This window comes from Lampetra planeri, chromosome 15, assembly GCF_965212315.1.
Source record: "Lampetra planeri chromosome 15, kcLamPlan1.2.h2, whole genome shotgun sequence".
Taxonomy (NCBI): Eukaryota; Metazoa; Chordata; class Hyperoartia; order Petromyzontiformes; family Petromyzontidae; genus Lampetra; species Lampetra planeri.
Window position 1 is genome coordinate 2,059,415 of NC_136121.1, and position 27,699 is coordinate 2,087,113.

The following is a 27,699-nucleotide window of genomic DNA, read 5'->3' on the forward strand; positions in this document are numbered from 1 at the left end:
TGAGACTCTGTCTTCTCGACAAACCTGTTCTCCACCTGAGGACGGCTACTTGCGTTGTGGCCGAAACGTCGTGAGAATTATTTTATTGTTTTATTTTTATTATTTTATTATTTCCATTCTACATGACTTTACCGAAAGAACCAAGAAGATGAATCCCTGCAGTCACGAAAGCTTTAAATCGAAATTTAACCATCGCAGTTGTCGCAGTTGTGACCACCGAGGTTATTTGCTCGTTCATCTCGTATAAGCTTGGCGAGTTCAGCAGTTGGCAGGCACGTCAGAACAATTTGTAACAATGCAGTGTGTAGGCTCGTAACATAAGAATGCTGTAAGCAAACATTCTGGTGCTATGCCTCACACGAGTGTCAATACTGTAACTTTTGGATATGACATAAAGTGCTGCCATACACGGGAAGTAAACAGAATGTGTTGTTTTGCCTTCCGAGAGAAACTACGATCAGACAAGCACATATTTAGTCGATATATTTTTTATGTGTGTGATTTCCAATGCCAAAACAACTCAACCTTATACGGAATTATTCGATTCAGACTTGACGTATAGCAGACGTGGGTATTTGTCTGTGCAGTATTGAACCAGTTTTATTTCTCTGTGATTTCCATTTGCTTAATTGCTGTACGGAACGATATATTAATTGTTGTGATTTTGTTATTCTGTTGACCAAGGTTACTCTTGCAAATTAGTCTATTCTGGTCGTTTGAGTTCGTTCCTTTGAATGGGAACTGACAACTATCCTGAGTAATTTCAGCCTAAATTGAACACGTGGCATTGCACTATACGCTTGAATCCAGGGCACTGCCCATACCTCCACTGGCCTTTTGAAAAAGCTCCCTTACAACATGTCCCGTCACCCATGAAACACTCCCCATCACTAAGTAAATAATGTTCATGTGTAATAATACCTACTGTAATCACCCAGGAATGGCTGTCCTTAACGCTCGTGACGTCACTCCACATCGACCAGACACCTCATTAATATTCATGAGCAGGTGATATCCTCCAAATTGACACCCCCACCTCTCTTTATTAATAATCATGAGTGGGTGACGTCACTCAATATGGAATACTCCCCCCCCCCTAATAATCATGCACAAGTGACGTCACTCCACATCGAACAGCCCCCCTTATTAATAATCATTGTAAGGTGACGTCCTCCAAATGACCCCCCCCACCCCCATTCGTAATAATTAGTGACTGACGTCACTCCATATGGGGGGCCGAGGCGCCTCCCCCCCCCCCTCGACGTCAACGTACAACCCTCACTACAAAGGCAGAACCCTCACGTCACGCGAAAAGCAGACCGTCGCGGTCTGCTTTTCGCTTGCAAGTTTCAGATTTACTGCAATACACCCGTCCTTGGACGGGCAAAAAGCAAGTTATAAATGTTTCCGTTTATATTCGGTCATTCATGCAAATTAAACCTCCTGATCACGGAAGAAGCAGAGACAACCTAGAATGCAACCAGATGGTGCAAATGGCTATCAAAATTTTTCCAAGCTCTGCAGTTCCCTATCTATTCAGATATTATCAACCTACTAGAGAAAACTCACGTGTGCCCACTCTCTCACATTCAGAAGGTAGAGATGATATTAGTCCACACTTTTCTTTAGAACATTCTCCTGGAGAGCCAGGGTATGGCACCTCGACCGCCATGCGAAGGGAGTTTTGCAACATCTCTGCGATCCGCCAACCCTCGCCGCCTCCACGGTGCTGCTGGATTACAGGCGAGCAATGCCACCACCGCCGGGTATTCATCACTTCACAATGTACGGCCTATCACTGCATTAATCAGCCGCAGGCCAATAGACTATGGAATCAAACTCCCCTACCGGGAGGTTGTCTATAAACGGTTGTGATACAAGGGTTGTACACCTGCGGGAGACCAGGAGGGCGATGTGGCGCGACAGTGACGAATTGCAGGGGGAATCCCAACCCTCCGGGAAGAGGTCGACCAAAGCCGACGAGCGTCCTCTCGCCAAGGAGCATGAACCATCATCGCGCAAACTCCCTGTCAGTCTTAAAGCACCAGCGGCTTTTGGGCTGACCATCGAACAAAGACGGTCACCGCATACGCGCGTTTTCACATGCACTACCCCGACCGTCTGGAACGCTCTCCCCTCCGATAATATGAAGCCACTGGAGCTATGCACTTTTAAGTCATCCAGATTGAAAACTCATTTATTTAGAGCTGCTTTTTGTGTGCGTTTGTTGTCCATCCCCCGCCCCTTCGATGAGCGCGGTTGGTTACGTACGGCGCGAAAGAAGTTCAATATGCATACAAACGATCTCACTTCACACGTACGCACACTCACTCGGCCCTGTCAATGTTTCTCCTTCCACCGTCGCTGTCTGCTATGGGGGAGCGGTAGTGGAACGGTCAGCGCGCTGTGCTCCAACCCGGCGACCCGAGTTCAGGGCCCGATCGTGTCCAAAGCCGGTGGCGAGTATCTAAAGCAGATTTAAGCCTCCCCGAGGACGACTCAGCCTGTAATAAGTGCCCGGCGCGATGTGTGAACATCGTCATTGAGGGAGACAAAGGCGGCCGTGGCATGGTGCTGGCCACCCACCCCCTCACGTGCCATGCCGGCCTTCATAGGTGCTCGCTAACAGCCCTTGCTCCAACAGTCTATCAGGGCTAAACGGGGGGTCTTTGTCTTTGCTATCTGGTATGGGTTGGAATGGCGAGGGGGGAATGTAGCAGAGTAAACAGCACAAGCTCCAGTCCTGCACTTGTGCTGCACCAGCCTTCTCATCACACGTGTAGCCATACACCACACATACACACACCACTACCACACACACATACCACACACACACCACTACCACACACACACACCACTACCGCACACTCACACACGTACGTTGTCACGGCTTGGTTCTAAAATGTAATTATCTTTGCTTCTTCCTCTCACTTATACCAACTGGGTTTGCACTCCAAGTTGGTTGCTTTCTGTCACGTGTGCACGAAGTAGTTTCATTATTTGCTCCGTTAGTCTATATGTACCATGTGCATATTATTTGCATGGGCTAAAAATCATGGTTTCGTCCACTCGCAACTTGATGCATGTGTTATGAACGTCAATCGATTGTAATGGTTGAGTCGGTGCATCGCTCCGTGTCTATTTCGAATGATATAGTTAACGGCACCTTCCCCAACAGCCTATCTTGTTAAATGGGGAGGATCCTTCTTTTTATGTACAGAAATATATACTACAGTATATGCATAAGTGTGTGCGTATATATAGTGAACACTGTGTTGTATATATATTCTGTGCTTAGGAAAACAAAAATACATGATGCTTATGCAGAATTCAATCCAGCTGCAAGCATTATATGTTTGTATCTGCTCTCATTATAGCTGGAGCAAGAATTTGAAAGCAGAATTCATTCCAGAAAAGTGTTTTCTTTTGTATCTGAGAGACATTTTTGAGTTAAATGTTCACAGAAATAGTGTGGACTATGTCGTATATGCTGCCACGGTGCAATGGTTCCCACAATTCATGAGGTCGCCAAATCAATTATATTTCCCGGCCCGGAAGTGAGAACAATAAGGGCAAGTTTATTAAATCAGAATGAGAACATTTATTTATACTGGAGGAATCCGATGAGCTATGAAGCTCATTTTCGCAGATGTCCAATAGAGTGACGGGTAGGGACATTACAACAACAAACAATACAAAAACGCGGTAGGAGGGTAAAGTACTAGAAAGGTAAAAAAATCACACAAATACTTACGAAGAAAACTAAACCATCCCCATCCGACCAGGAAACGCCCACTGAGGTACTCTTCGGTTCTTTCGTAGATAGGAAAATAAATAATAGATATATTATTTATTTTCCTATCTACGTGACTTTACCGAAAGAACCAAAGAGTATGAATTCCTGCAGTCACGAAAGCTTCAAATAAAGATTCCCACTGAGGTGTTAACTTATGTTTTATAAAGCGACCTGGCCACAAATGACAGCTCAACAAAGTGGCTCATCATTTGGACATTTATAGCAGCAAAATTATCCAAAAAGTCGAAACGCATGTTTCTAAATGTGGAGGGAAAAACTGGAGGACCCGGAGAAAAAATCCACGGGACCACGGGGAGAGAAACGCGCAAACTCCAAATATACAGGCGTCAGGGTCGGCATCGAACCCGCGACTTCCTGCATACCAGGCGAGCAAGATAACATCTTGCCACCGTGGAGCCCCTTAAATTGATAAATAACCCCCTCGCCCCCCACCCAGCAGTATGAATGGGTTCACCACAGAACGGCAATGGGAATGTCGCGTGTGATGGGGAACAGTGTGGGTACTAAAAACGTCTCTGTGTGGAAACGTCTCTGTGTGTCTCTGTGTGTCTATGTTGTGTCTCTCTGTGTGTCTCTGTGTTGTCTCTATCTGCTTGTGTGTCTGTCCGTGTGTCTCCGTGTCTGTGTTTTGTCTCTCTCTCAAATTTAGTTCTACCTGATGACGACTGCTTGTGTTGCAATCGAAACGTCGTATTCTATTATTTCATTTAGTTTCTTTCTCCGTGACCTGACCAAAAGAAGCAAAGAGTGTGGGTTCTCCCACCTCTTTCAAGATTTCTGGTCAGGATGGACGAGAAGGCCAAAAATACTCCCTGGAAAGGTTATCCAGAGCCTCCTCTACTGCAGTGGTGCTTAACCTTTACTTTAGCCTTGCACCACCGTAAACAAAAAATACAATGTTAATACATAGGTTTGATAAAAACATAGTTGTTGTACTTACATGCCCGTGCTTAATTTGTTTTTTCGCTGATTTACCATTTAAAAAAAAATCTGGCCATTCCTCACAACCCCAGAACGGGCATATCGTACCCCCAGGTGGTGCGTGCACCCCAGGTTAAGAATCACTGATCTAGTGGGAAGCCCTTCTGCCATACGTCGCACGAGTAAGCAATTGTAGGACACTTTCCTTTCACAGTATCGCAGTATATACCTGCTTTCATTATGCAACTGAATTATGAAATTACCGTCAATGTTTTAATTAGAAACTAATGATTGTGATGTCCGTAAAATACGCAACTGGGTGCCTTTGCCTTAATCCACATTCTCAACTAACAAACACAAATGTGCAAGACGACACACATTGTATAACACGTAACAAGACCTACCACTGCAAACTAAAGCTACTCCCCATTTTCAAACATATGATCAGCCGCTGTGGACTTTCGACTGCATAATGGACATACCATTTAATTTCACTGAATTTGTTTTCTTTTAACCGACAAAAGGTGATGGCAATGTTCAATAAAATCTATAAAAACGACGACAAGAACCCATTAGGCTGGAACCCTGCATGAGTTTCAAACAATACGCAGACACGTGGCACAGAGCACACAGCCTTTGGGCAAATGCAGAAACCATCGGGAATTTCCTGAAGAACTGCATTGTGAGTTTAACACGTAGGCTTTCGCGACCGATATCATCCACAATAGATTTTTTTTGGGTTAGATCGCGTAAATATATAAATGTGTCGTTAAACATGCCATCACCCGACACAGCCAACTAGTAAGGATTGTCACGTAAACAGTACATGCTAATGTGTTACTGCATTGTGGTTATATTATCTTAGGTTGCCATCAGAGCACTGACAGCAGCAGCGGCGGTGGTGTACTGATGAGACCGTCCACAACGACACCATGAGCACAGTGCGGACCACACAAATAGGACGTTAAACAAATTAGGCACGCAACCTCTGAAAATGCCGGAAGAGTGAATGTTGATTAACAGGGCATAATTGGGCAACAAACATTGTTTTCGAATGGATTGAACTGCAACATCACGGAGGAGGAGTGAATAAAAAAAACACCCAGCACGATCCAAAATCTGTATGCAGCTCACACTGGGGAAGGCGTGTCGAGAGTCCGACAGTCGCAGGGAATAATGACTCAAATCTTTACTTCCCACGCTTAAAGCATCCATAGGAACCGGGGACATTTCTTTAAGCCATTAAAGCTTTCCGCACTCAAACAACAGGGTGTGCTTTCCGAGCGTACGGCATGGAAATGGTTGATGTGGAATCGCAGTAATTTCCGGCTACAAAAGTCGTATACAGTATTTTAAGGCTGCGTGGTTCATCAAGTGATTACGTGACACCTTAGAAGCCGCTTGCTTTTTCACAGGAATTGTTATTTGTTTAAAAGATTGAATTCTCTTCCTGAGAAATGATATTGTCTTGAAAGGGTTTGATCTCTCATAAAGGCTCCATCAAGTGTGAGATTTCTGGTTTGTGAAATTACACGAATGTATTGCTTTTTTAAATCACGGGAATGTTCAGTGTTTGTATTGAAAAGCTGGAGAATACATCAACAGCTCCATGACCAAACGTATTACGTAAAATAATATCTAGATTCAAAATATGTATTTGTAAATATGTATGGCCGCGTTTGCATGAATTGGTTAGCATGTGAATGATTCATACTGTCCAAACATCACGCTCAGAGACGTCAATCTGCAGTAATGTGAGCGAGCACTTGCAAGGCTGCATCTTTACCATTTTATCGGTTAAACAAAACATCTTACTAAAACGGAAGATGTATGCGTTCTTTGTAATGACGCTACTTTTTTATGTCCCTTGCTGTAAACGCTGTGCGTGTCGTATGATTCGTAAGCACTGCAAACGCTGTATTCATTCTGAGAAACAAATCGCTGGTGGCACATGGCCACGTAATCCAATAGTGAGAGCAGAGTGAACGGATTGCACACACGTGCACACTTATTCAGAGAAATTAAGTGCCTGTTCGAGGTAGCACAGCAAGTGGGTTCATAATTTGTTTTACAATTAACACATTCCTGCGGAGGGAGCTGGTAGGAACGTTGGGTTGCTCGGTCAATTGGCCAGGGTTAACGGCGGCGTGGTGTATTCCGAAAATATGGCCGACTGTGAGGGCGGGCACAAGCCGGCATGAGTAGGTTAAACGTTGAGTTTTATAAGGGCATCACGGGGTGACCAGCCCCTCCCCACCCAGCCCCACCCTCCCCACCCAGCCCATCCCCTCCCCACCCAGCCCCTCCCCTCTCCACCCCTCCCATTTTTGGATTCACGACGGACGGACGAACACAATAATCCCCTGTGGGCTGGTGTAACAGGATGTTCATACCAGTATAACCAGGAGGTTCCTACCAGTATTATTCTACATAACGTAATTAAATTGTTGTCTTCGGAATCGACTGCTCCTCATTTTAGGAATGTGCAATTTCCTCGACAGATTGAGGGCACCCAACAGAAGTATGCCATGCATAAATGTGAAACTAAACACCAAAATATTACATAAGTGGTTTTGTACGCAATGGCCCTTGTTCCTAGAACATTCTATGATGCAGTGCTATTAGCGAATGTGTTGAGATGTTGTTGCTGTACTTCTTGTGTTTTGTGCTTGTGCACTACTGCGATTAGCACGGACGGCACCTCCGATTGGTTACGTACGGTACGAAAGAAGTTCAACATACACACACATACTGCAAATGCAGCAACATCACCAAATAGTAAATTGTATATATATATTCATGTTAGAATATAGTATATTCATGAAAATACAATACGTTAGCAGTAATATATATAACCTACAATTGTGCATGTCTAACTACAAAAAAATCTAATTTATTCGTGGATTTATAAAACGAGTACACTTTTTCCAAGTCAACAGTTTTTGTTCTATGGCCAGACTGACGCCACCATAGGAATTTGTAATTTACATGCTGGGGCTGCCAATGGAGACGATTACCTCCACTCGCTCAGCTGTGTGTACACTCTGACGCGACCGTTCGTTTGTACCCCTTATGTTCACCGCATATCTTGAATTAAAAGTAACATTATGTTCTCCCTGATAACACATACATACATGCGTGAATTATTAAGGTGTGATTAGGATTCATGTATTCACGCACCAGACTCCTATGACCGTTTGATTAATGGCTTCAGAAGGCCACCATCATATTGCAGAGCAGTATATGTCACCGTGTAAAGCATACAATATTGATGCGTAATTTAGCATTGCAATCGTAAACAGGTGTTCGGACCTGCTCGGCTCCTGAAAAGTTGTGCAAAACTGTAATTCTGAAACGTGTTTTCTTTGTTCGCTTAGGCGGTACAGGCGGTTGCCTCCCATAACAACAACAATAGGAATGACACAAATGCATCGGGGCTACCATTGACGTATCTCTCTCCAGACGGAGCGGACACTGCTCACACAATATCGTGTGTTCTGTGCAGCTCTCCCTTTCAAACTATTATTATGACTAATTTTCAGGAGAGAACTACCAAGTTTTAACAGGGGGGATGGTGATTCTCTGTGTATACAGGGTGTTTGACAAAGTTGGACCCAATTTCAAAGCAGTATATTTCACGATGGCAACATGTTACAATTACACAAAACGTTACAAACGGTTTAATGAGTTATCAAGTTTTACTAACCATTTTATAAATGCTCTATGTGTCCTCCACCTGCTGTACGGACAACATCGAGACGATAGTTGAATTCGTCCCAGACGCCTCTCAAAGTGTCTACTTCCAATAAAGTCACCGCTGCCGTGATTATGTTTTTGAGATCATCCAGATTAGTCGCGAATGGTGGCACAAAACACAAGAAAAAGTCGGAGGGTGTGATATCTGGGGATCTTGGGGCCCAAGAGTGTAGCGCCAAGTCTTTGGGTCCCGTGCGACCTATCCAACGTTGAGACAGTGTGTCTTGCGAATGACTGAGGCTAGGGGCTGTCTGTGCGCTGGGAGAGGCATCTAACGGTAATCATTTTAAACTCTATGCCCCGCCCTTTCAAGTGGTTAGAGTTTGATTCATGGGCGGATCGTGGTTGCAGAGATATAGCGATTTCAAATCGAGTTCATCATTTTCAAACACCCTGTATTCCCAATGGAGAAATCTGTGGGTTATTTTTCAAATTGTGGCAAATTTGGACCATGACGCTGGCACGCAACGGCGTACACCTGCTCACCATGTCACAGAACTGTTAATGTCCACTGTGAAGCAGATAGCGCCCAGTATTTGTTTGTTGCTGAGGTTAATACACTCCCAGCAATAACCTGGCCAGCCACTGGAATCGCACCGTGAACCTTTACAGGAAGCGGCGAACGCGCTCCCGCTCGGGCCACATCTCAATTGGCTCGTAGCTCGCTGTAAATAAAAACAATCTCTTTCATTAAATTAATGCAAGCACATTGTGTCTGCTGCGTGCATTCCATGCCAGATAGGTCGATTCAGATCAATTTTTTTTATTTTACTGGGCGAGCGCTCACTCAGAGCCAATGCATCATTTACAAGGAAGACCGAGGTAGCTCTTATTAAGTTGCTCCATTTGTTTGTGGACGTACGGTTATGACTGGCACACAGCACTGGGAATGTCAGCGGGTGTTTAATGCCCAGCCTACAGAAAATGGCATGCTTTAGTAATTCGCTGTAGTAATTACTGGACATCTGTGGGAATCAAACAAAATGACTGTATGCAAACTGCGAGTTATGCTGACATTATGGAAACTGAGCCTTTTCTATTGTGATGGCTCCAGGATGAAGTGTCAAAAATATGCACTTATTTATTTAAGTATACAAGTTGAACTTCGTTCGCACCGTATGTAGCCAACTATGCTAATCGGAGGTACTGGGGAACGACAACAAACTAAACTATTCACTCAATCTTGTTAGAAACTCTCATGAATATTCATTTTTAATTATTCTATAACCTGCTGTAGTAAATTAATGGCACTTAATATGATTACATCCTAGTTTCGTACTGACACTAATTTGATGATATTGAGGCTCAACCAGATGACACGGAATGATAATCATGCTCATGATGAAAGCGTCAATATTTGTCAGTTTACCTTTTGTATAATTAAATCGTACACTACGATGTGTACACTATGAACCGTACACAGTACAACACCATATATCCGACTCGCCGGGAACTGAGGTATTGGCGGATGTGTGACAAGGTCAGATTTATGAACATCTACAGAAAATTACAGTTACGCGTTGTACAAATACTGCACTTGGGTGTGGGCAGTTAAGTGGCCAGAGCAGACGTGATTTTTACATGCTAGGTTGTACCGTATTTATTGTTTGATTGCAGACATATACTGCAGACTCGCAGTAACAATCAGCATTCATTGCATGGACATTCAGTGTATCATTGTATAACATTAGGGTATAGGCAGCGGTTGTGCTTCACGTGAGATAACACGAGATAGTATATATTATATGAACACAATTTTTGCTATCACACACACAACAAATGCAGCAATTTTGTGCAGAGTGCTATGGGATCTTATTATAATGTCTCCAAGCCGATGGGACGGCAGCTGATGTAGTGCTCCTCGCAAAGCAAATATATCAAAGATACATCGACAGGCAGGTTACCGCTGGCAGTCAAGGTAACGCTGTTGTCAATGTACATTTATAGGGGTGACATTGCTGATAATGACAATGATGAAACTGATGACGATGATAATTCTTATTGATTATTATGAAACGGTGGCAGCAATGTGACAAACATTGATTATTTCACGTGCAATATATCCCCTCTCTAACCCTCCCATTCCTGTATCCCACCTTGCAAACAATATTTGACTTTATATATACCAATGTTCTTTCCTAAACAATACGCAGGCTGTAATCATTTCAAGGCAACACATGCATCAGTTTATGGTCCAAGGCATTCCAGCAATCATTGCCTTTCAAAGCACCATACATTTGTATAGTTTGCAAAATTTGTATCATGCTGTGATTGTACACTTTTCCACCACTCGTGGTGGAAAAAAATCACTATTTTCTGATTTTCGACAAAAATTACATTAGCTCACTCTTTCTGCTCGAGTCAAATTTCCATTGCGGAAGCGGGGGGATATAGTCATTTCATATCCCGCTGAACTTCGCTATTTCTGCAATCCAATTCTCATAAAATACAGGATTTTGCCTCTGGTTGGAAAGCGTTCATCGTTAATTGAATCAAGCCAAAGCTCAAGTGAGCAATGGGTGTTGACAGGCATCTTAATTGGCAGCCTTAAACCAGTGGTGGAGATTCCACGTTCCTACGGTGGGGGCGAATATCTCCACGATATGACCAATGTTGAATGCTCACAAATTCCACATTCCTATGGCGGGGGCCAGTCTCTCCATCATGTGATCAACGTTGGCGTCTCAAAAAGTGGTATCAATTTTGTCGATCCCGTATGAATGACACCTTGAGTCATCCCCAAGTGCGATTTGCATTCAAAGCCTTGAACTTGTGAGTCCAGCATTTTAAAGAGTGCCCTACTCACAAACACAACGGGCTGAATCACGAAACACTATACTTTGCAGAATAATCAAATGAATGCATTCATTACAGGTCAGATATTGTTAGCTTTATTTATGGATCATTATGCTTGCTTACCCTCGCCGAGTCTCAAGACTCTTCTCAGTAGGACAGCATGCTGCTGTTTGTAATCTAAATTGAATACATTGCAGGTCATTTTGAAGCATTGGAGTATTTGGCCAATATCAGTTACATTGTATATGCTTTTGCAGCTCAATAATAATACGAGGAATAATTAAACAATACAGGTGGAACATTAGTGTTACAAATCTACAGTAAAGACAAACTAATCTCTGATTTCAATATTCACCTTACAATTTGTGTTTAACTCGGCCGTTGATACTTTACAAATCCATCATATTACAGGGAACGAAGTGCAGTAAACGCTAAACATTCCACGCACGTGCGTGCATGATAGAAAATGCGCCGATGTCGCTTCAAAAGAGCAAGTTACGTTGCGACTTTGTCGCGGACAAACTGGGCACGAGCCACAGCTCCTCCGATTCCTACGATATATCTCTAACCACTACGGGGAGCACTTCCCACGTGCGTTCATTCGTGTGGTTATCGCGCGGCCGAGAGTGAGCAATGCGCGCGCATACAACCCAGGGAGCTGTTTGCATGGTGCATGGCCCTCGCTGGATGAGCTGTTTTCTCTATGTCAAATAAACCACACACAAGGTGAAAGGCGATTGAGACTCCTCTGCGTCATGGGAAATGCACCTAATGCCAAGAATGACTCGGCAGAGAGCGTATAGGGCATGTTTATTCTTTTTTTTTCTATTTGCCCTTGTGTTCTTATGATTATTTGGGAATGAGAACATATTCTTAAGGTTCATATACTCAAACCATAGCACCTTCACGGGACACGAGACGGCAAGAGATGTGTACAATTTATAAGGCATAGGACAATGCAATTTAACGAGCACAGGTTACCGGAGAAAGGAAGGTTATGCTCTCGGCATTGCCAATGTCGCATGTTGTGTGACTCACAGATTGTACATTCCTATATACTATCACGTGTATATATATCAAAAGTGTCACTGTTAATAAAAATGAAGAACGGCAAAACAACAAATAAAATCCGTGTTTCGATAATACGTGAGTCAAGACGAGAACATTACCGGGCATATATAACATCAGTGAATGTCACGTAAAGACAGTGTAAAACGTTGTTTTACTTACCATGATTCTGAGACTTGAACTCGGAATGGGAATGTGGAATGTCTGTACCTTGAGAGCTAAGTTATCTGTGGCTCATAAGAATGAGCATTATATTTAAGATTATATAAATAATATCACATCTTTACAATAGCGTCTTTACAAAAGAAACCCTTCTAATGTGTTGTATACATTTTACAAACACACTCACGTGCACATGTGCACAGGCATAATAAGACACTTTAATAATAGATTGTTACACATGCTAATTGCATTTTCCAGGTTAAACCAGTTACAAACAAGATCGATGGATGCTATTTATGTATCCCTAAATGCCTTAACAGTGATTATTGTATCTTCCAGGTGTGCGCATGTGCACACATCCTGTGCAGTGGAAAGTTCCAGATGTTAGGCGCAATTTACTCCGCATTTGCGACGCAGTGTGCGTGCGCGGCGATTGCACTGGACAGAGGCGTATGAAAGAGGTATCGAACGGCCGGGGCACAACAGACGCGTCTTCATTTTGGGAAGACGTCATCAATAGCAGCCTTTTTTGCCAGCCCCAGCAGAAAGTTGAATCGAGGGGATTTGGAGCGCGAAGGGCACAGGCGAGGGTTGTCGGGGCACCGATGAACACCCGGACGAAGCAGATCCGAACAGAGAAGTGCGCATGATATAAAAGCAGTTCCATCGCTGCGGAACCTCTACACCATTTCGTGCGTAGCGAGCAGCTCTCATTGAAGCCATGCACACATCAGGAAGGGAAGAAATCAACGCATTCGTCAGTAAGACTGTATTAAAGGGAAAACGCTTTACATTCCTTGGCTACCACTCCGTTAAGATGGTGTTTTAAGATGCTGTTATCGACTAACGTGTTGAGCTGCTGTGTTAATTGTGCTTGTGCGCCACCGCGAACACAGCAGCACCATCACCAAACAATTTGTATAGTTTATTTTTCTTGATGATGATGACGAGAAAATTACTGTATGGTGTAGAGCATCCGTTTTTTTATTTGGGCTACGACCAAATTTCACAATTATGCTTAACGTCTAAACTCCGGTCACTGAGAGTTGCCTGTTTGTGTTCAAGAGTAAATTAATTATCGCTATTTTACGAGCACTGATTAAATCTAATGGCCAAAGGCCAATAAATAGATTAGGAAAATGGAATCGGATAAACTGTGTGTGTGTGTGTTTCAGTGGCTTGGAAACATTGCAGTCTGTGCATGTTCCATCGGGCCATTTTGCTTGTTTGTGAACATTTCGATTGCTGCAGTCGGCTATTAATCTCCGTGTGGCATTGCATGAGTGCAGATCCATCCTCAAAATGGCCACTGAAGATCCTGTGACAACGCTGTCGAGACCATTATTCCCAGGCATGAGCGGTGGCTGAACTTTACACAAACCAAGCAAACGCTTAAACCCCCAAGTGGCTCAAGGGCCCCAGGTTCATAAAAAAAAATCGGGGTACGTCAAATATCAACTCGAATTCACATCCTAATAAATATAACATGGTAATTAACGTAACAATGTTGATGTGCCATTTTATTGAGGGACTACTGCTGTGTGGTGTTATCATGGTGTGGTCTCGGACTGTTTTGTTGTTGTTTTTGTTCCCTTGCCCAAGCTTGATAAATTAGACATATATAACTATATTAAATATTCATGACTTGTTTACCATTTTATCTATTTTGCACTCATATAGTTTTTTGTATTGATTGCTTTTGTAACTTGCTAATCCGCCCATACTGGATATATGTGAAAAAGAGCTTTATAGCTAATCGGATTCCTCCTACAGTCTAAATAAAGATTCTGATTCTGAACAAGCCAAATAATCTCTCATCTTTTTCTTCTCTGAATTTGTCTTCTGTCGTCTCACCACATCTCTCTGTCTGCATTTATCTTATCTCACCGCATCTATATATCTTGCCCACCATTATTCTGTCATCTCGTGGACGATGGTTAAACATAATAATGTAGTGGAAGCCAAGGTACGGACTGCATCTGAGAGAATGCCCACTGGGGAGATGGAGCAATTACATCAGTTCACGTGCAGGTGCTGGACGGATTGTTTCATCACACTATAGTCAGAGGTAGTGGCAGTTTGTGGAGGCCTTCGTCCAGCAGTGGATTCATCATTGCAGATGTTCATGATGATGAACTCAGTAGGATATCATAGACTGAAACAGGGCCCCTAAAATGATGTCTGCTTAGGGGCTAATGAGCCAACGGGATGCCACCTCTCCTAGATATCGGGCCATTGTGGTAACCCTGGAGGAGCGGTCAGAAAATTGCCGCATTAAGCAATCCAAGCATGTTCTGTCTGAAGTGACATTATACCTGTGCTGCCCGATGACAGTGTTGGCGAATAAGAACCATCAAACCTCCAGGTGATTATCTGCGCAGCCGAGTGATAACTGACGACGTTGAATAGCTGCTTCAAGGATGGCCATGAATCAGTTGCAGATGATGGACGTGCTCATTGGCGGATGGCTTGTGCAACTCCCACAAACATCACGGGCCCGATTCAGATCGTGACAAAATGGCCGAAGTGCATCACTCCGAGTGGATTTTGTCTGTTCTTCTTAAATGGAGACCTCGCTGGCACAGTTTATTTTTGCCGAGGTTCTAAAAAAAAACCATTATATCGTGCACAAACCTGTGCATCGGGCACCGAAATGTATGAAGCAGCTGAATTTGGAAAGTTATTGCTTACATTGTACTTAAGCTACATTCTTTCCCGACGGTTCGTCCGCAGGAGCTGTTTTGAATCGCGAACGCAGACAAAATTGCAGCAGTAGAATTATCAATCACGCACACATTATAACAGTGAAACTGATTTACAGTTCGTATGTTGCTTCACGAAGAAATAAAAACATTCATCTATTTATATATTGGTAGCCATTATTAAACTTGCATTGCGCTTGAAAATCATTGTATGCTTCCCCTATGACGCAGGTCAGACTAAATGTCTTTCACATTAAACTGCATTTGAGCATTTTACACATGTGAATATTATTGTGCACACAAGGGCAGGTCAAACAGTGAAGGCTTCTGAAGGGGGACAGCAATTCATAAGGTGAATGCAGCTTTTGGAATACACAGCTGCTGCCTCGAAATGTTATCAAAGGCGTGACATTAATGCATGTTCATAGACTGAAAACACGTCAATCGTCTCACGGCATGCGCTGCGAAGTTCTCTGTCAACACCTCTGGCGTTGCGGTTTCTGTCTTCCGTCAACTTGCGATTTCCATCTTTTATTTTTTTTCCTGTTGCAGAGGTTCGCTGGTCGAGCCCAGTGGCTGCCCTGGTTAACACTGCGGGTGCATTCAGCAAACATGCGTCTGCTTTACAGTGGAGGTTTAATATCCCGTGACGTTATTTGAAAAATATAGGGTCTGGTGTGCCCTCGTTGCAGTGCAAACTTACATGTATGTATGTTGAACTTCTTTCTCACCATACATAGCCAACCGTGCTAGGTAAATACATACGCAACATCGTCCCTGACTGTGAAACCAATGCAGACTATACTCGGTGTGTGAAACAGAGCACCTTCATGATAGCTTTGCGCAATATGAATGGCTCAAATGCGAAATGTACTTTTCATTTTTATTGAATCAAAACGCTTATTGGTGATGTAATTTCCAAAATGATGGTCGTGCAAAGGCAGATGTTTGGGAGATAGTTGGACGCCCGTCCTAATGGCATCCATTCTGCGAGCATACGTGCACTCTAATACTCATTCAAACGCATTGGCATGGTGGGGGTATGGTTGGAAGCGCAGTCAATTGCACCGGCATTGTTACGTGCCGCATTTTGGCAGACACAAAGGTAAGCGTGCAGGTGGGTCACCCGTTAATCACCATCATATGGAGACATTTCTACTCAGATTTAGCTATCGTCGCCAAGCAGCCCACGACCTCTAGCATAATCCGCCGATTTTCGAATGCGTCCAAAAGCAGGCGGAGTCTGTGCCCATCCCGGAGATTGTTATCGTTTTGCTGTGTTACCCATTAGAGTGTAATATGTCAGTGGAAACGCACTGAGGCCACTACCATGCACCCGCTGCTGCCTTTGTCTCTCTCGAGTTTTGATGTTGGCGTTTTGCAACCATATCGCGTTTAAGGCTGAGTCAACCAAAGACGCGAGATCAATGACACGTTTCAGTTTCGACTTGGCACCAGTGTACACAGTTGGGGATAGAACCCACGTCCTACACTGCACTGACCACTCTGTCATCTGTACTGCATGTGCACATTCACGCAGGTTACGGAACGATCTCTCAATTTCTTTGCGCCGTTAGTGAGTGCCTATCAAGGTCGGAATTGCACACGAGGGAGTGGTGTGGTCAGAACCACGGCCAGCCACCTTTTCTTTCCCCAATACTGACGCTAAAGTATTCTACCAATGCATTTGAGGGAGACGGAGAGAAGGCCGAGTACAGGGTCAGATTCCACTTTCGGCTCATGATACCCTAGATTTGGTATTGAACCAATAGCGCTGAGATCGCTATTGGTGCTAACCACTGTGCCACCATTTTCCACTATATGCACTTAGACACGACTAACTTCTTTCGCACCGTACGTCGCTAACCGTGCTTATTGGAGGTGTGGGAGAAGAACAAATTAAACACAAAATTCAGTTCTATATAAATGAATTTAAAAGTGCATCGCTCCAGTGGCTTCCTAATATCGGAAGGAAGAGCGTTCCAGACGGCCGCAGAAGTGGATGCAGTGACCGCCTTCGATCGATGGCTAGCCATTGAACAGTACAGACGAATGTGACAAGTGCCGTTAGTGAGCACCTATCAAGTCCAGCATGGCGCACGAGAGGGTGGTGTGGTCAGCACCATTCCCGGTCGTTGTTTTTCTTCCCATTCCTGACGTTTACACATGACACCAGCAACTCAATTGTGAGTCAATCTAGGGGAATCCCAGGATCAGTTCAAGTCATCGCCACCGATATCAGCCATGGCCGGGAATCTAATCCAGGTGTCTAGGCTCGTAGCATAATGCGTTAACCACATCACCCAACGCTCCAAAGCGTTCCAATATCAGAGGCGCTGTGAGCCAGTGATGTTTTAGCAGTGTTAATGGGGTTGCTATTTTACAGATGGACTGTTTGCAACTACAGCTGGACAAGCGGTAGGAGGGAAGCACGGGTGAGTGGGTGTCCATGTAGTTAACTCGGAGTTGAATTCCTGGCAGCGGTTGCTCTGTAATTAATCTGTCGGGATGGTAATGGAATGAAGCTATAGACTGTTTGATGTTTAAATGAAAAATTGCGTAACCAAAATAGTACACGTATTTTTTTACACTAACAAGGCCATAATATTAATACTTTATAAAGTGCATACAAATTCCACTGAGGTGTGTTTGTAATGTGGTCTTGTTTTTAGGAATCAATTTTTATTTTCAAAAAAAGTTAATCATTTGAAGTATTATTTCCAATGCATGTCGCTTCGAAGACATTGTCTAATAAACCGGTTTGGTGCAGGTGTTTAGAATGAAACATTCAACGATAGATAGACATCAGCCTAGTCGTAGCATTTCCATGCAACGTTTTAGGAAAACAAACAGTTTAAATGTAGTATTGTGTGAACAGTTTAGTCCAATGGATAAAACCAACCCCGTTTATTTTCCTTGATGGAAAAAAGAAACATGCTTCGTGATGCCTCGACTTACAGAGCGGAGTTATTCCATTCGAAATGCATAAGTTTTATTCCTAGCGGGGACCGCCTGAACTCATCATCTCTCTGGGGTCAAGTCAATGAGTGGGAGCATCGCGTAGGGGTAAGTTAACATATCCAGACTTGTCCCTGCCATAGCAATGTGGAGTTTCCATTGCTGGCTCAGGGACCGCCAATAAAAGAGGACTAACAATTGTTTTGAAAACATGGCGATGCGATGTCTCACACGATATTGTGACATAGCATGTGCTGACTGACATGCGCATGGTTATGATTAGACACGTGAATTTAGTTTAGTTGACCGCTATACATTTCCACGTGAGAATCCACTTTCTTGAGCTATCATTTGTGGTCAGGTCGCTTCTGAAAAAGAGCTACATAGCTCCGTCGGTCTTACCTTGTAAATAAAAATACATTTGAATCTATTTTGAATCGCCAACACTACTAATTATTTGGTGATGCTGCGTTGGCTGTGGTGCGAAAATCAAAAGCACACACAACATAAAACCGCAAAACGGTCGTCATAAACACCCTGTTAACTGTAGTAATTGTTCAATCAACATTTTGAATTACGAGAATGCTTTATTTAGAACGCCTATAGTGAATTGCACATTTGACGAAAATAACATCCATTTCTACAGCTGTTTGTTACTGTGGCGGGACCACGTGGCGCTGAGTCGGAAGGTAAAATGAGCGCTAACGTGCGGGAAGTCAGCGGTGGGTCGTCCTTTGATAAACTCATCTCCACCATACGAATGCAGCATTTCCACTTTCTCGCTGAGGGCTATAAACAGGAGATGACTGCTTACCCATTGCAGTTGGATTAGCAGGAAGCCACCTTGATTTGAATGCACATTATTTCATTACAGCTATTAACATTGTTAATGAAGTCCAGCTCACAATCGTGCATTATGTTGCAAAGGTGAGAAACCTGGGGCCACTAAACGGAAATGATGACAGCGTTCACAGAGCACGACCCTCGCTTCATATTCCGTTATGTTTGTCGCTGAAATATTAAACGCCTTTCTCAATGATAAAACACCACAATGCTAAAAGCCCTCCAACACAATTAGCTAATGTTGCACATAGGCGAGCGGCGAGCTGTGTGTGGTTATATTTTAATATCGGTAATGAGTGCCCCCCTAATGCCCCGGTGTGCGAGTGAAGGTCAAGAACTGCGTGGCACTCCTCACCGCTGCAACAGGCCGCAGCAACGTCCCACCGCGTAGGGCAGTAAATTACAACGTGACCGCCGCATCTCCCAGCGATTCTCATCTCCAGCTCTCCCACCAGAGCCACGGCTCGGCTTAAAATTCCGTATACAAATTAACGGCCAGAAGGCTTTCGCCCAGTATACAGGGTGCCGTGAAGTTCGTTCCCGACCCTGATGCCTGTATATTTTGTAGTGTGCATGTTGTCTCTCCGTGAAGTTGCGTGGATTTTTTCCTCCGGGTCCTCCTGGTTTTCCCTCCACATTTAGAAACATGCGTTTGGAGTATTTGACTGCTATGAATGTCAATACGATACGCCACTTTTGTTGGGCTATCGTTTGAGGCCAGGTCGTTCCTGAAAAAGAGCTATATAGCTCAGTGGGGCTTTACAGTTTATAGTTTAAAATACTTCACAGTATATATCAGGCTGCCTAATTTCGTGAAGTCAGCAACCGGTTTGTAGTTGTGTATGAAAAATATGTGAGGTACTACACTCCTGAAGGGTTATGTGGAACTGGATAGATAGCAATGCAGAGTCACTTGGTGTATATGGCCCCTGTCGCAGGATCAACGATGGTAGATCAGGGTAAACGACTGCCCAGTGACATTTGAATTTGCAGACGGTGCCGTTTGATAATTATAACTTGCTTATCTAAACAATGTTTAAATATAATTAAACTAAATGCACATGTAGTAGAAGTGTTGATTGTTCCAAGTGACAATGACTGACAGGTTATTTGGTGGAGCACTGCTGGGCTCTTAACCCCAATGTTACGAGATAAAAAAAACCCTAATCAGAATCAACTCAAGCTATCATCCCTTCAGAATATGTAAATAGGTACCACTTTGTCAGCACCGCTGAGTGGAAAGTCAGCAGCAGTTCCTGCCGTAGGAATGTGGAATATCCATCACGCACTACAGACCATCAATGAAGATGTGGACTGACCATTGCTCATTAGCACACGGCAAGACTGACTTTCATTTGAAAGAGTCGGCCTGTTTTTTTGACATATTTAGCACCAGCCTTGTTCCTCCTACAATTCTTTACACATCGCATGGGGAGGCATTAACTGCATTGGCCGCACATGATGCTGGCCAAAGGAATGTGCAGGTACAATGTTTTGTATGTAAAGTTTGAAATAGCAAGTATGTCTATATGGGAACGTGCAACTGTGCAATGCGGTTGGATAGGAGTGGCCAACAACCTTTTCAATGAGCCATTTTGTACTTAGTTGACAGTTTAATTCCCATAGTCACCCATTCATTTATTTAGGGCAATGCCAAGGCATGCCATCTGCTGCAAACTGAAAGGTGGAGACCGTGTTGCATAATTCCCAGGAACGTGTCAAAGGGCACAGGCTTCACAGCCCAGCTTATAATGCTCAAAATTATCCACGCAAAGCAATGCACATTCATTATCTTTGCATTGACTCTCTTGAAAATACCTACAGCGTGACAATTATTTAAACGAGATAACATTGCATTGCGCTGATATACAAAATACGTGTAAATATAATGCACTAAAATTAGTAGCGATATTAATGCATTCGTTATTGCAATTTTTTTCACGTAAAACAGAGAATATTGAGGCTCGTAAGAACAGCAGAAAACGATACCGAAGATGAAACCAGGGCAACTAAAATTAGAGCGGTCGGTCTTCACAAACACAACGTGTACACAGACAGTCCAGAATGGCTGATCACAACCGCTACTCGACAAATTTCAAGAAAAAATGTGGTATGCATCGAAACGTAATTTAAATTCGCATTAATCAATGTCGATTAATGGAAGCATGGATTTCTTCAGTAAGAAAGAGAGTGCAAATGAATTAGCTGCAGATGCTACCCGACTTACACCGGCATGCCCATAATGTGCATTGTCACATTGCTGAGACGAGTTTATAGATCAGAATGGCTGGAATCGGAGTTCCCAATGCCTTTAAAAGGGTTTCAATATTCACTTGCCTATCTCTTACATTGCCTGCACGTACATCACGGGCATCTATCGAATAACTATCATATGCTCTATGTTTTAGCATTACCATAATGTGGCTCCAAATGAGTTAATAAAGCAAACTGCTTTATAAATAACCACGGTTACTACCCCGAGCGTAACTTGGATGCATTGCCTGGACCCATTTCACTCTTAAAGCCTTTGTATGGCAATCAATTCGGTTGCATACACCGCGTCCCGCATGACGAATTGGCTGTTTTATTAGTGTGAGGCTCCTGGCGTAAGGCAGTAGTGGCAGTATGTATTACGCTGCCATAGGTACCAACTGAATACATGCATACAAGTACACAGCACAACCAAGTACGTCATAGCAAAAGCAATACATTGACAACGCGACGTATGCATAAACTATTGGTAGACGTACCCATCCGTTGAATTAAGCACTGGAGTCATTATGTACAGCAATTAGTATTATACAAATGTACCACAGCGTGGTTGAGGCTCTGACAGCAGAGGAAATAAAAATATGTGGGACTCACTCACCACATGGACAAGCATCAACTTCAAAGCTTGCAGCTTCCAGACGTGCGATGTCATGTTTGTATTGTGCCAGTGTTGGTTATGACTCTTTACAAAGCAATGACAATACACGCGTCCGTGGCGGAATATGTTGCGAATCAAACCACATGCTAATTATTGATTGCATTACGAATGAATCACTACATAATGAACAGCGTAGGTGGAGCAGTGGCGCACTGGTTAGTGTGTTGCACAATGAACCCCGGTGTTCCGAGCTTAATTCTCGGCAACGTCTAACATCAGACGTAAGTAGCGGGTGACATCTGAACTATCTCTGCCCCTTCACCAACATGCACTGATCAGCGGTGGTGAAATATGGTCAATAAATCCCAATGACCGGACAGCATAGGAAGGCCTTTATCCATTAGTGGAATAACACAAAAGAGCTTAAGTTAGAGGACTCTGATGCCCGTAAATGAAGACCACGCATACGAATACATCTAGATTTTCTGGACAAATTGGACACCACATCTGGGCCTAGGCTACTCGGTGTGCCGTCGGTGCACAGTCGAGGGATGACAGGTCCCCAAGACACAAGATGAATCGACAAATAAGGGCAAAATGAAACATGGCAATGGTGAGAGTGCAATAAAGACACCCGCCCGCTCTCCCACCCCTCCCCCGGTTTGGGGGGGGGGGGGGGCTCTTACATGCGTTGGTGACGGCGAAGCTGTTGGCCGTCTCCAAAGTTTCCACGTGCGGGATGAGTCTGAAGTTGGCGTTGGCGGTGTCGTGGAGGACGATTGCGAATCGGAATGCGCTGTTCTCCTGGTCAGCCTGGCGCGTGAAGAGGCCTCCTGCGAGCCCGGGGCGCGCGTCACGCAACCAGACGGAGACGATGAAGAGGAACCAGGCAGGGGTCAAGGAAGAGGAGCCAGAGGCCAAGGAAGAGGAGCCAGCGGCGTAGAGAAGTGGAGAATGCGTAACGCATTTACACACGCACGGAAACATGCAGACACACGCGCAGATGCGTCAATACACACGGAGGCAGCAGCAGTAAACACGTATGTAACTCAAGCAGGGTACGCATAAACGTACCACACTAGCACAGACTTGCACAAACAAACCAGCATATGTACACGCACGCATGCATGCAAACTGACACACACATGCACAAAGGCCAGTGCCTCACATGTATACACGTGCAGACGTGCAGACACAACACACAACACCAATGCACACGAATACAAAGACAAATATACCACGTATAGCTTCCACGGACTCCTGGGGTAAGTGTTATTAGCAAGCACCTATATGAAAGTCAACACAGCACACGAGGCTGGGGGTAGCTAGCACCACTCCCGGCCACCTTTATCTCCCCAGTGCTGATGTTTACATGGTACTCATTTAAGGCTGAGTCGACCTAGGGGAGGTCCAGGACTGGTTCAGATAAACGTCACTGGTGTTTGCTGTGAGCGGGAATCGAACTCGGGTCGCCGAGTTTGTAGCACTAACCGCTACACTGCCGCTCCCCAAAAAAGACAAGTACCCATACATGCATGTATACACATGCTCACAAAGCCGCACGCACAAAGACACACAGCAAATTCATGAACGCACAAACACACCGACTCAAGAGACAGATGCGCGTTATTCACAATGAATTATGCATTAACGATTTTGTTTCAATGAGACGGGCGGAGCTGTAAACCCACAAATATACTTTCAAAGGAAATATTGCAATCAATATCTCAGTGTGATCTATGGCGTATAGGTTAAGCTAAATATTAACAATTGAATAAAAAAAAATCTCATGATGTCTGTGTGTCACTGGGAAGAACATATCAGCGGCTCGGCGAGATATACCACATCGACATTGCAGTGCTCATGCTCAAACTGTCTGTGCGATGGAGCAGCAGACGATTGCAAAACAAACAACGGTGTCTGTGTCTGTATGTTAATGCATAAAACATATGTTCATGACATCAAATCTATATAATATATCTTTAAAAGGCTTGACGCGACACAAATTGACGACCAAACGCGATTGTATCTAAGGACTTATAATTTGCCGATACACATATGCATTTTGTGTGAATTAAAACCAATCCTGGCAAACCCAGAGTATTGCAATTATTGGACTGAATGTATCACGGTTGCAACCAACTAAATCTGAGACAATTTCACCCGTGTCCACATTTGGCAAAAAAAAGTACACAACAACCGGACGGTTAATAACCCACTGAATTTTGAAATCATAATTTGGCGCAACATCATTAGCATGACAAGTCATTTTCATTTTTATTGACGAGAGACAAGTGACGATACAGACGCCGTGAAGGGCGGCTCATCCGTTGCAATTCCCCTCAATGTAAGCCGTGGGGGTTATTGCGCCCACCGCTCTTTTAGGGAGAACGTTTGAGCTTAAATCGGCACGCCGTTGACTACCCACCGAAGCCGGTCATGCATAGAAAGCAAAATAAATAAATCAGCGTCGCAATTTGGTATTGCAAAAACACACACGTCCGCCTAAATATCGCATCCTTTGCATCCCACGGTGTGTGCTGCTTGTGCTGCTGCTGCGTTCAGCACCCCGGCCTCTTGCTTTCTCGCTAAGCCCGCTAAGCCCGCTACTGCTGCGTACAGCATTGACCTACGGCGAGCGCACATCTGCTCGGCTATGCATTGGGTCGTGGCTGATGGATAATGATAATGATATACAGCAGAGCGCCAGGGTGGGCTGTGAACCTGCTTAATAGCATATTATTAATTATCCATCTCTCCCGAGCCCCGACGTGTGTGGACACGCTTATCACGGCCAATATGCTGGGGAATGTTGCACGGTAAACCGATTAAGAAAATTGAAACGTAAAACAACGGGACCGTACGTGATTAATATCGGTATTTCTGGGTTGTGCGAATGTGTGTGTGTGTGGCGTGTGTGTGTCCATTGTGCGTATTCGGTGCGTGCATTCGTCACGCTGATCGCGTAAAGGATTGCAGGAGATCATAAGAGTGGAAGGGGTTTGTCCGTGGAAATTGACGGATGGCCATCCGAACAACCATTGTCAATGAATTGTACGTTGAAGAATCTACGCGTACGCCCGCGCATAATGGAACGCATGTGGTTAAAAAAAGCAATTGCCTGAAGACTCTGACGTGGGAAGGATTGATGTGAAAATAGGTGATTAATCCGTAATTTGTGGGCACTCTTTGTAGATCACAGCGGGCCGCGGATGACTGAGCCTGCGATGTGTATGTGTGTTTAGAGCCAGGCTCGGAACACAGCGCGCAGACCAATAATGTAATGAGTCGTGTGTTGTAGAGCTAAGCAGTGATGATGGACAAAGCAGGCGTGGGGAAATTATCAACATTTGGGCGTCACTCTGATGCAGCCAAGAGCCTGGCCGTTAAAGTGTTGCAGTCGTGTTTCTGTCCGGGTGTGAGTATATGCACTCTGCGTCTCGTAATATATCGCAAGCCATGCAAAACAAATAAACACACACGCAGCCACACACGGAAAGGAGACGCGTGTTTGCAGACATAACGGCAGGTGTAACGTTAACGATGGTTTGTAGACGTGGGATATATGAACATTTTTAGGTAGTGTAAGAAAGACAATGAAGACGTATACGCTCATGAATAGCAAGAGAGATTGAGAAACGGTGGCCACGTTTTGTATGAAGAATATCACAAGCGTGTATTCTGCACGGGCCATGGGTGCTAATCCCAGCGCATTCGCGTTGCCGTGAGTGCACGCATCCCACACGACAACAATGTCTCGCGTACGTCACTATTTTGCAATAAACGACGGCGAGAAAGTGAGCTCACAATGACCCACCACCTCCATTGTCATGCACCTGGCTCTCCACGCAACGCGTGTGTTATTAATACGCATTCATTATCCACGGTGGTTATTTTTTTTTATATATATTCCATGAGAGTGCAATGCGGTTTGCAGTGCAGCCTGTAACGGGGTGGAGGGGAGGGAGGGTGCGCGTCTGCTGGGACATTGAGACTTATTCCGAAACAAAGGGATACACACACACGGCTATGGATGAGACCCTACAGTACTGGTACAAGCATGATTCGCACAATGCAAAGCTAGTACTTTGACACGCGAACGTTCGTGTACTGCCACGTGGCACGGAGAAAGCCCGAGATGCACACATGCGCTTTTGGGGGGAGGTGGGTTCTGGAACACATGTACAGCGACACCCAGATCAGCCTATAGCCCGAAACCATACGTTTTAATATTATTCAAATAAAAGTGCCGTTAGCGAGCACCTATCAAGGCCAGCACTGCGCACTCGGGAGTGGGTGTTTAGAACCACGCCTTGGCCTCCCAAGTGACGATGTTTTTTACGCACCGCAGCAGATACTCAATTAGACGATCCGTGCGGCTGTGTGAGCGACACGGGGTCTGTGGCTGTGTGTGGCTATGTGTGAGTGGAACGGGTTGTGTGGCTGTGTTTCAGTGGAACGGGGTGTGTGGCTATGTGTGAGTGAAACGGTGTGTGTGGCTATGTGTGAGTGGAACGGGGTGTGTGGCTGTGAGTGGAACGGAGTGTGTGGCTGTGTGTGTGGAACGGGGTGTGTGGCTGTGTGTGATCGGCACGGGTGTGTGGCTATGTGTGACTGTGTGTGAGTGGAATGGGATGCATGGCTGTGTGTGAGCGCGCGACCCGTAGACGCCATGCACCACACATTATAACACACACAAATACATATATACATACGGGCACACACAACGACAGATGCACTGCACTGACCTATTTGAACGTTGTTGGGGAAAGCGGCCAGGGCCACCCCGATGCACCCGCACGAAACGAGAATCAGAATCCATAGGGAGGGAGCCAAGGTCCCGGTCGGGTCTCGTCGCGTCCCCATGCGTCTCATGTTGATGCCGACGATCCACTCAGCATCGGGTGGACCACCGCACGGCGAGTAAGAGTGTGTACGCGCGCGTGTGCGCCTGTAAAGAAGAGCAGAAACGGTGGCTCTTTGCTCGGCTTCAATCCTCGTAGAGTGGAACCGTTGCGCGCGTGTGGGTCCGTGGAGAGGGGTAATTCACTCGGAGCTCCACGCTCTGAGCTTCTGTCAGCTGCCGTTGTCACCTTGCCGTCCGCTTGCTCTCCGTAATATTTGCTGCTGCTACTAATATTACTGCTGTTATTGTTAATCTTGTCGCTGCTGCTGCTGTAACCTCTCTTCCGTGCCGTCCGTCTTTGAGTTCTTCGGTCCCAGCTGGCGTTGAGACGCCTCGCCGGGGCTGTTCTCGTCGCTCCGGGGGCTTGGAACCACCACCACCACCCCCTCCCACCTCCCAGCCTCCCAGCCCAACACACACACACACAGAAAATAAAAGAAATAAAATCAAATAAATGCTCTCGGTCTCCCCCCACCCCCAGCCGCCAGCTCCCAGCGCTACCCCGTGGGTTCCCGCAAACACAAATCCACAATCCCACCTCCGCCTTGGAACGAGCTCGGAAGGCGGAGAGAGAAAAAGGGGGATGAGAGGAGTGAGGGAGGGGGGCGCGGGGTGATGTTGGTGGTGGGAGGGGATGAAAAGGGGACCGTGTGGGGGGTCAGAGGGGGACTGGGCTGTTGAAGTCCGGGGTGTGAAGTTCGGGGGGAAGCTATGGCTCTTCGGTGGGTTGGGAAGTATGTGGGTGGGTAATCAGGAATATGGTCGGGGATGAGTCGTACAGGTGAGTGATGGGGGGGGGGGGGTTAGTGGGTGAGTGGGGTGGGGCAGTACAGGTAATTAGGGTGGGGGTTCAGGTAGGTGGTCGTGAAGAGTCTCAGAGGTGGATTGAACGTGGGGAGGT

At 45.0% G+C, this 27,699-nt stretch overlaps 1 protein-coding gene across 2 annotated transcripts in view; it reads right to left on the reverse strand.

Annotated features, from left to right (window-relative positions):
- The window catches only part of LOC144722603 (glutamate receptor 2-like), a 214,702-nt gene extending 187,527 nt beyond the window's left edge, over positions 1–27,175 (reverse strand). For both annotated transcript variants that reach the window (XM_078600826.1, XM_078600828.1), the window contains exons 1-2: positions 26,641–27,175; positions 22,579–22,725 (exon numbers count right to left, since the gene is read on the reverse strand). In XM_078600826.1, the coding sequence (XP_078456952.1) occupies positions 22,579–22,725; positions 26,641–26,767 (274 nt within the window). In that variant the 5' untranslated portion in view covers positions 26,768–27,175. The remainder of the gene's footprint in view (positions 1–22,578; positions 22,726–26,640) is intronic.
- Positions 27,176–27,699: the final 524 nt, after the last annotated feature.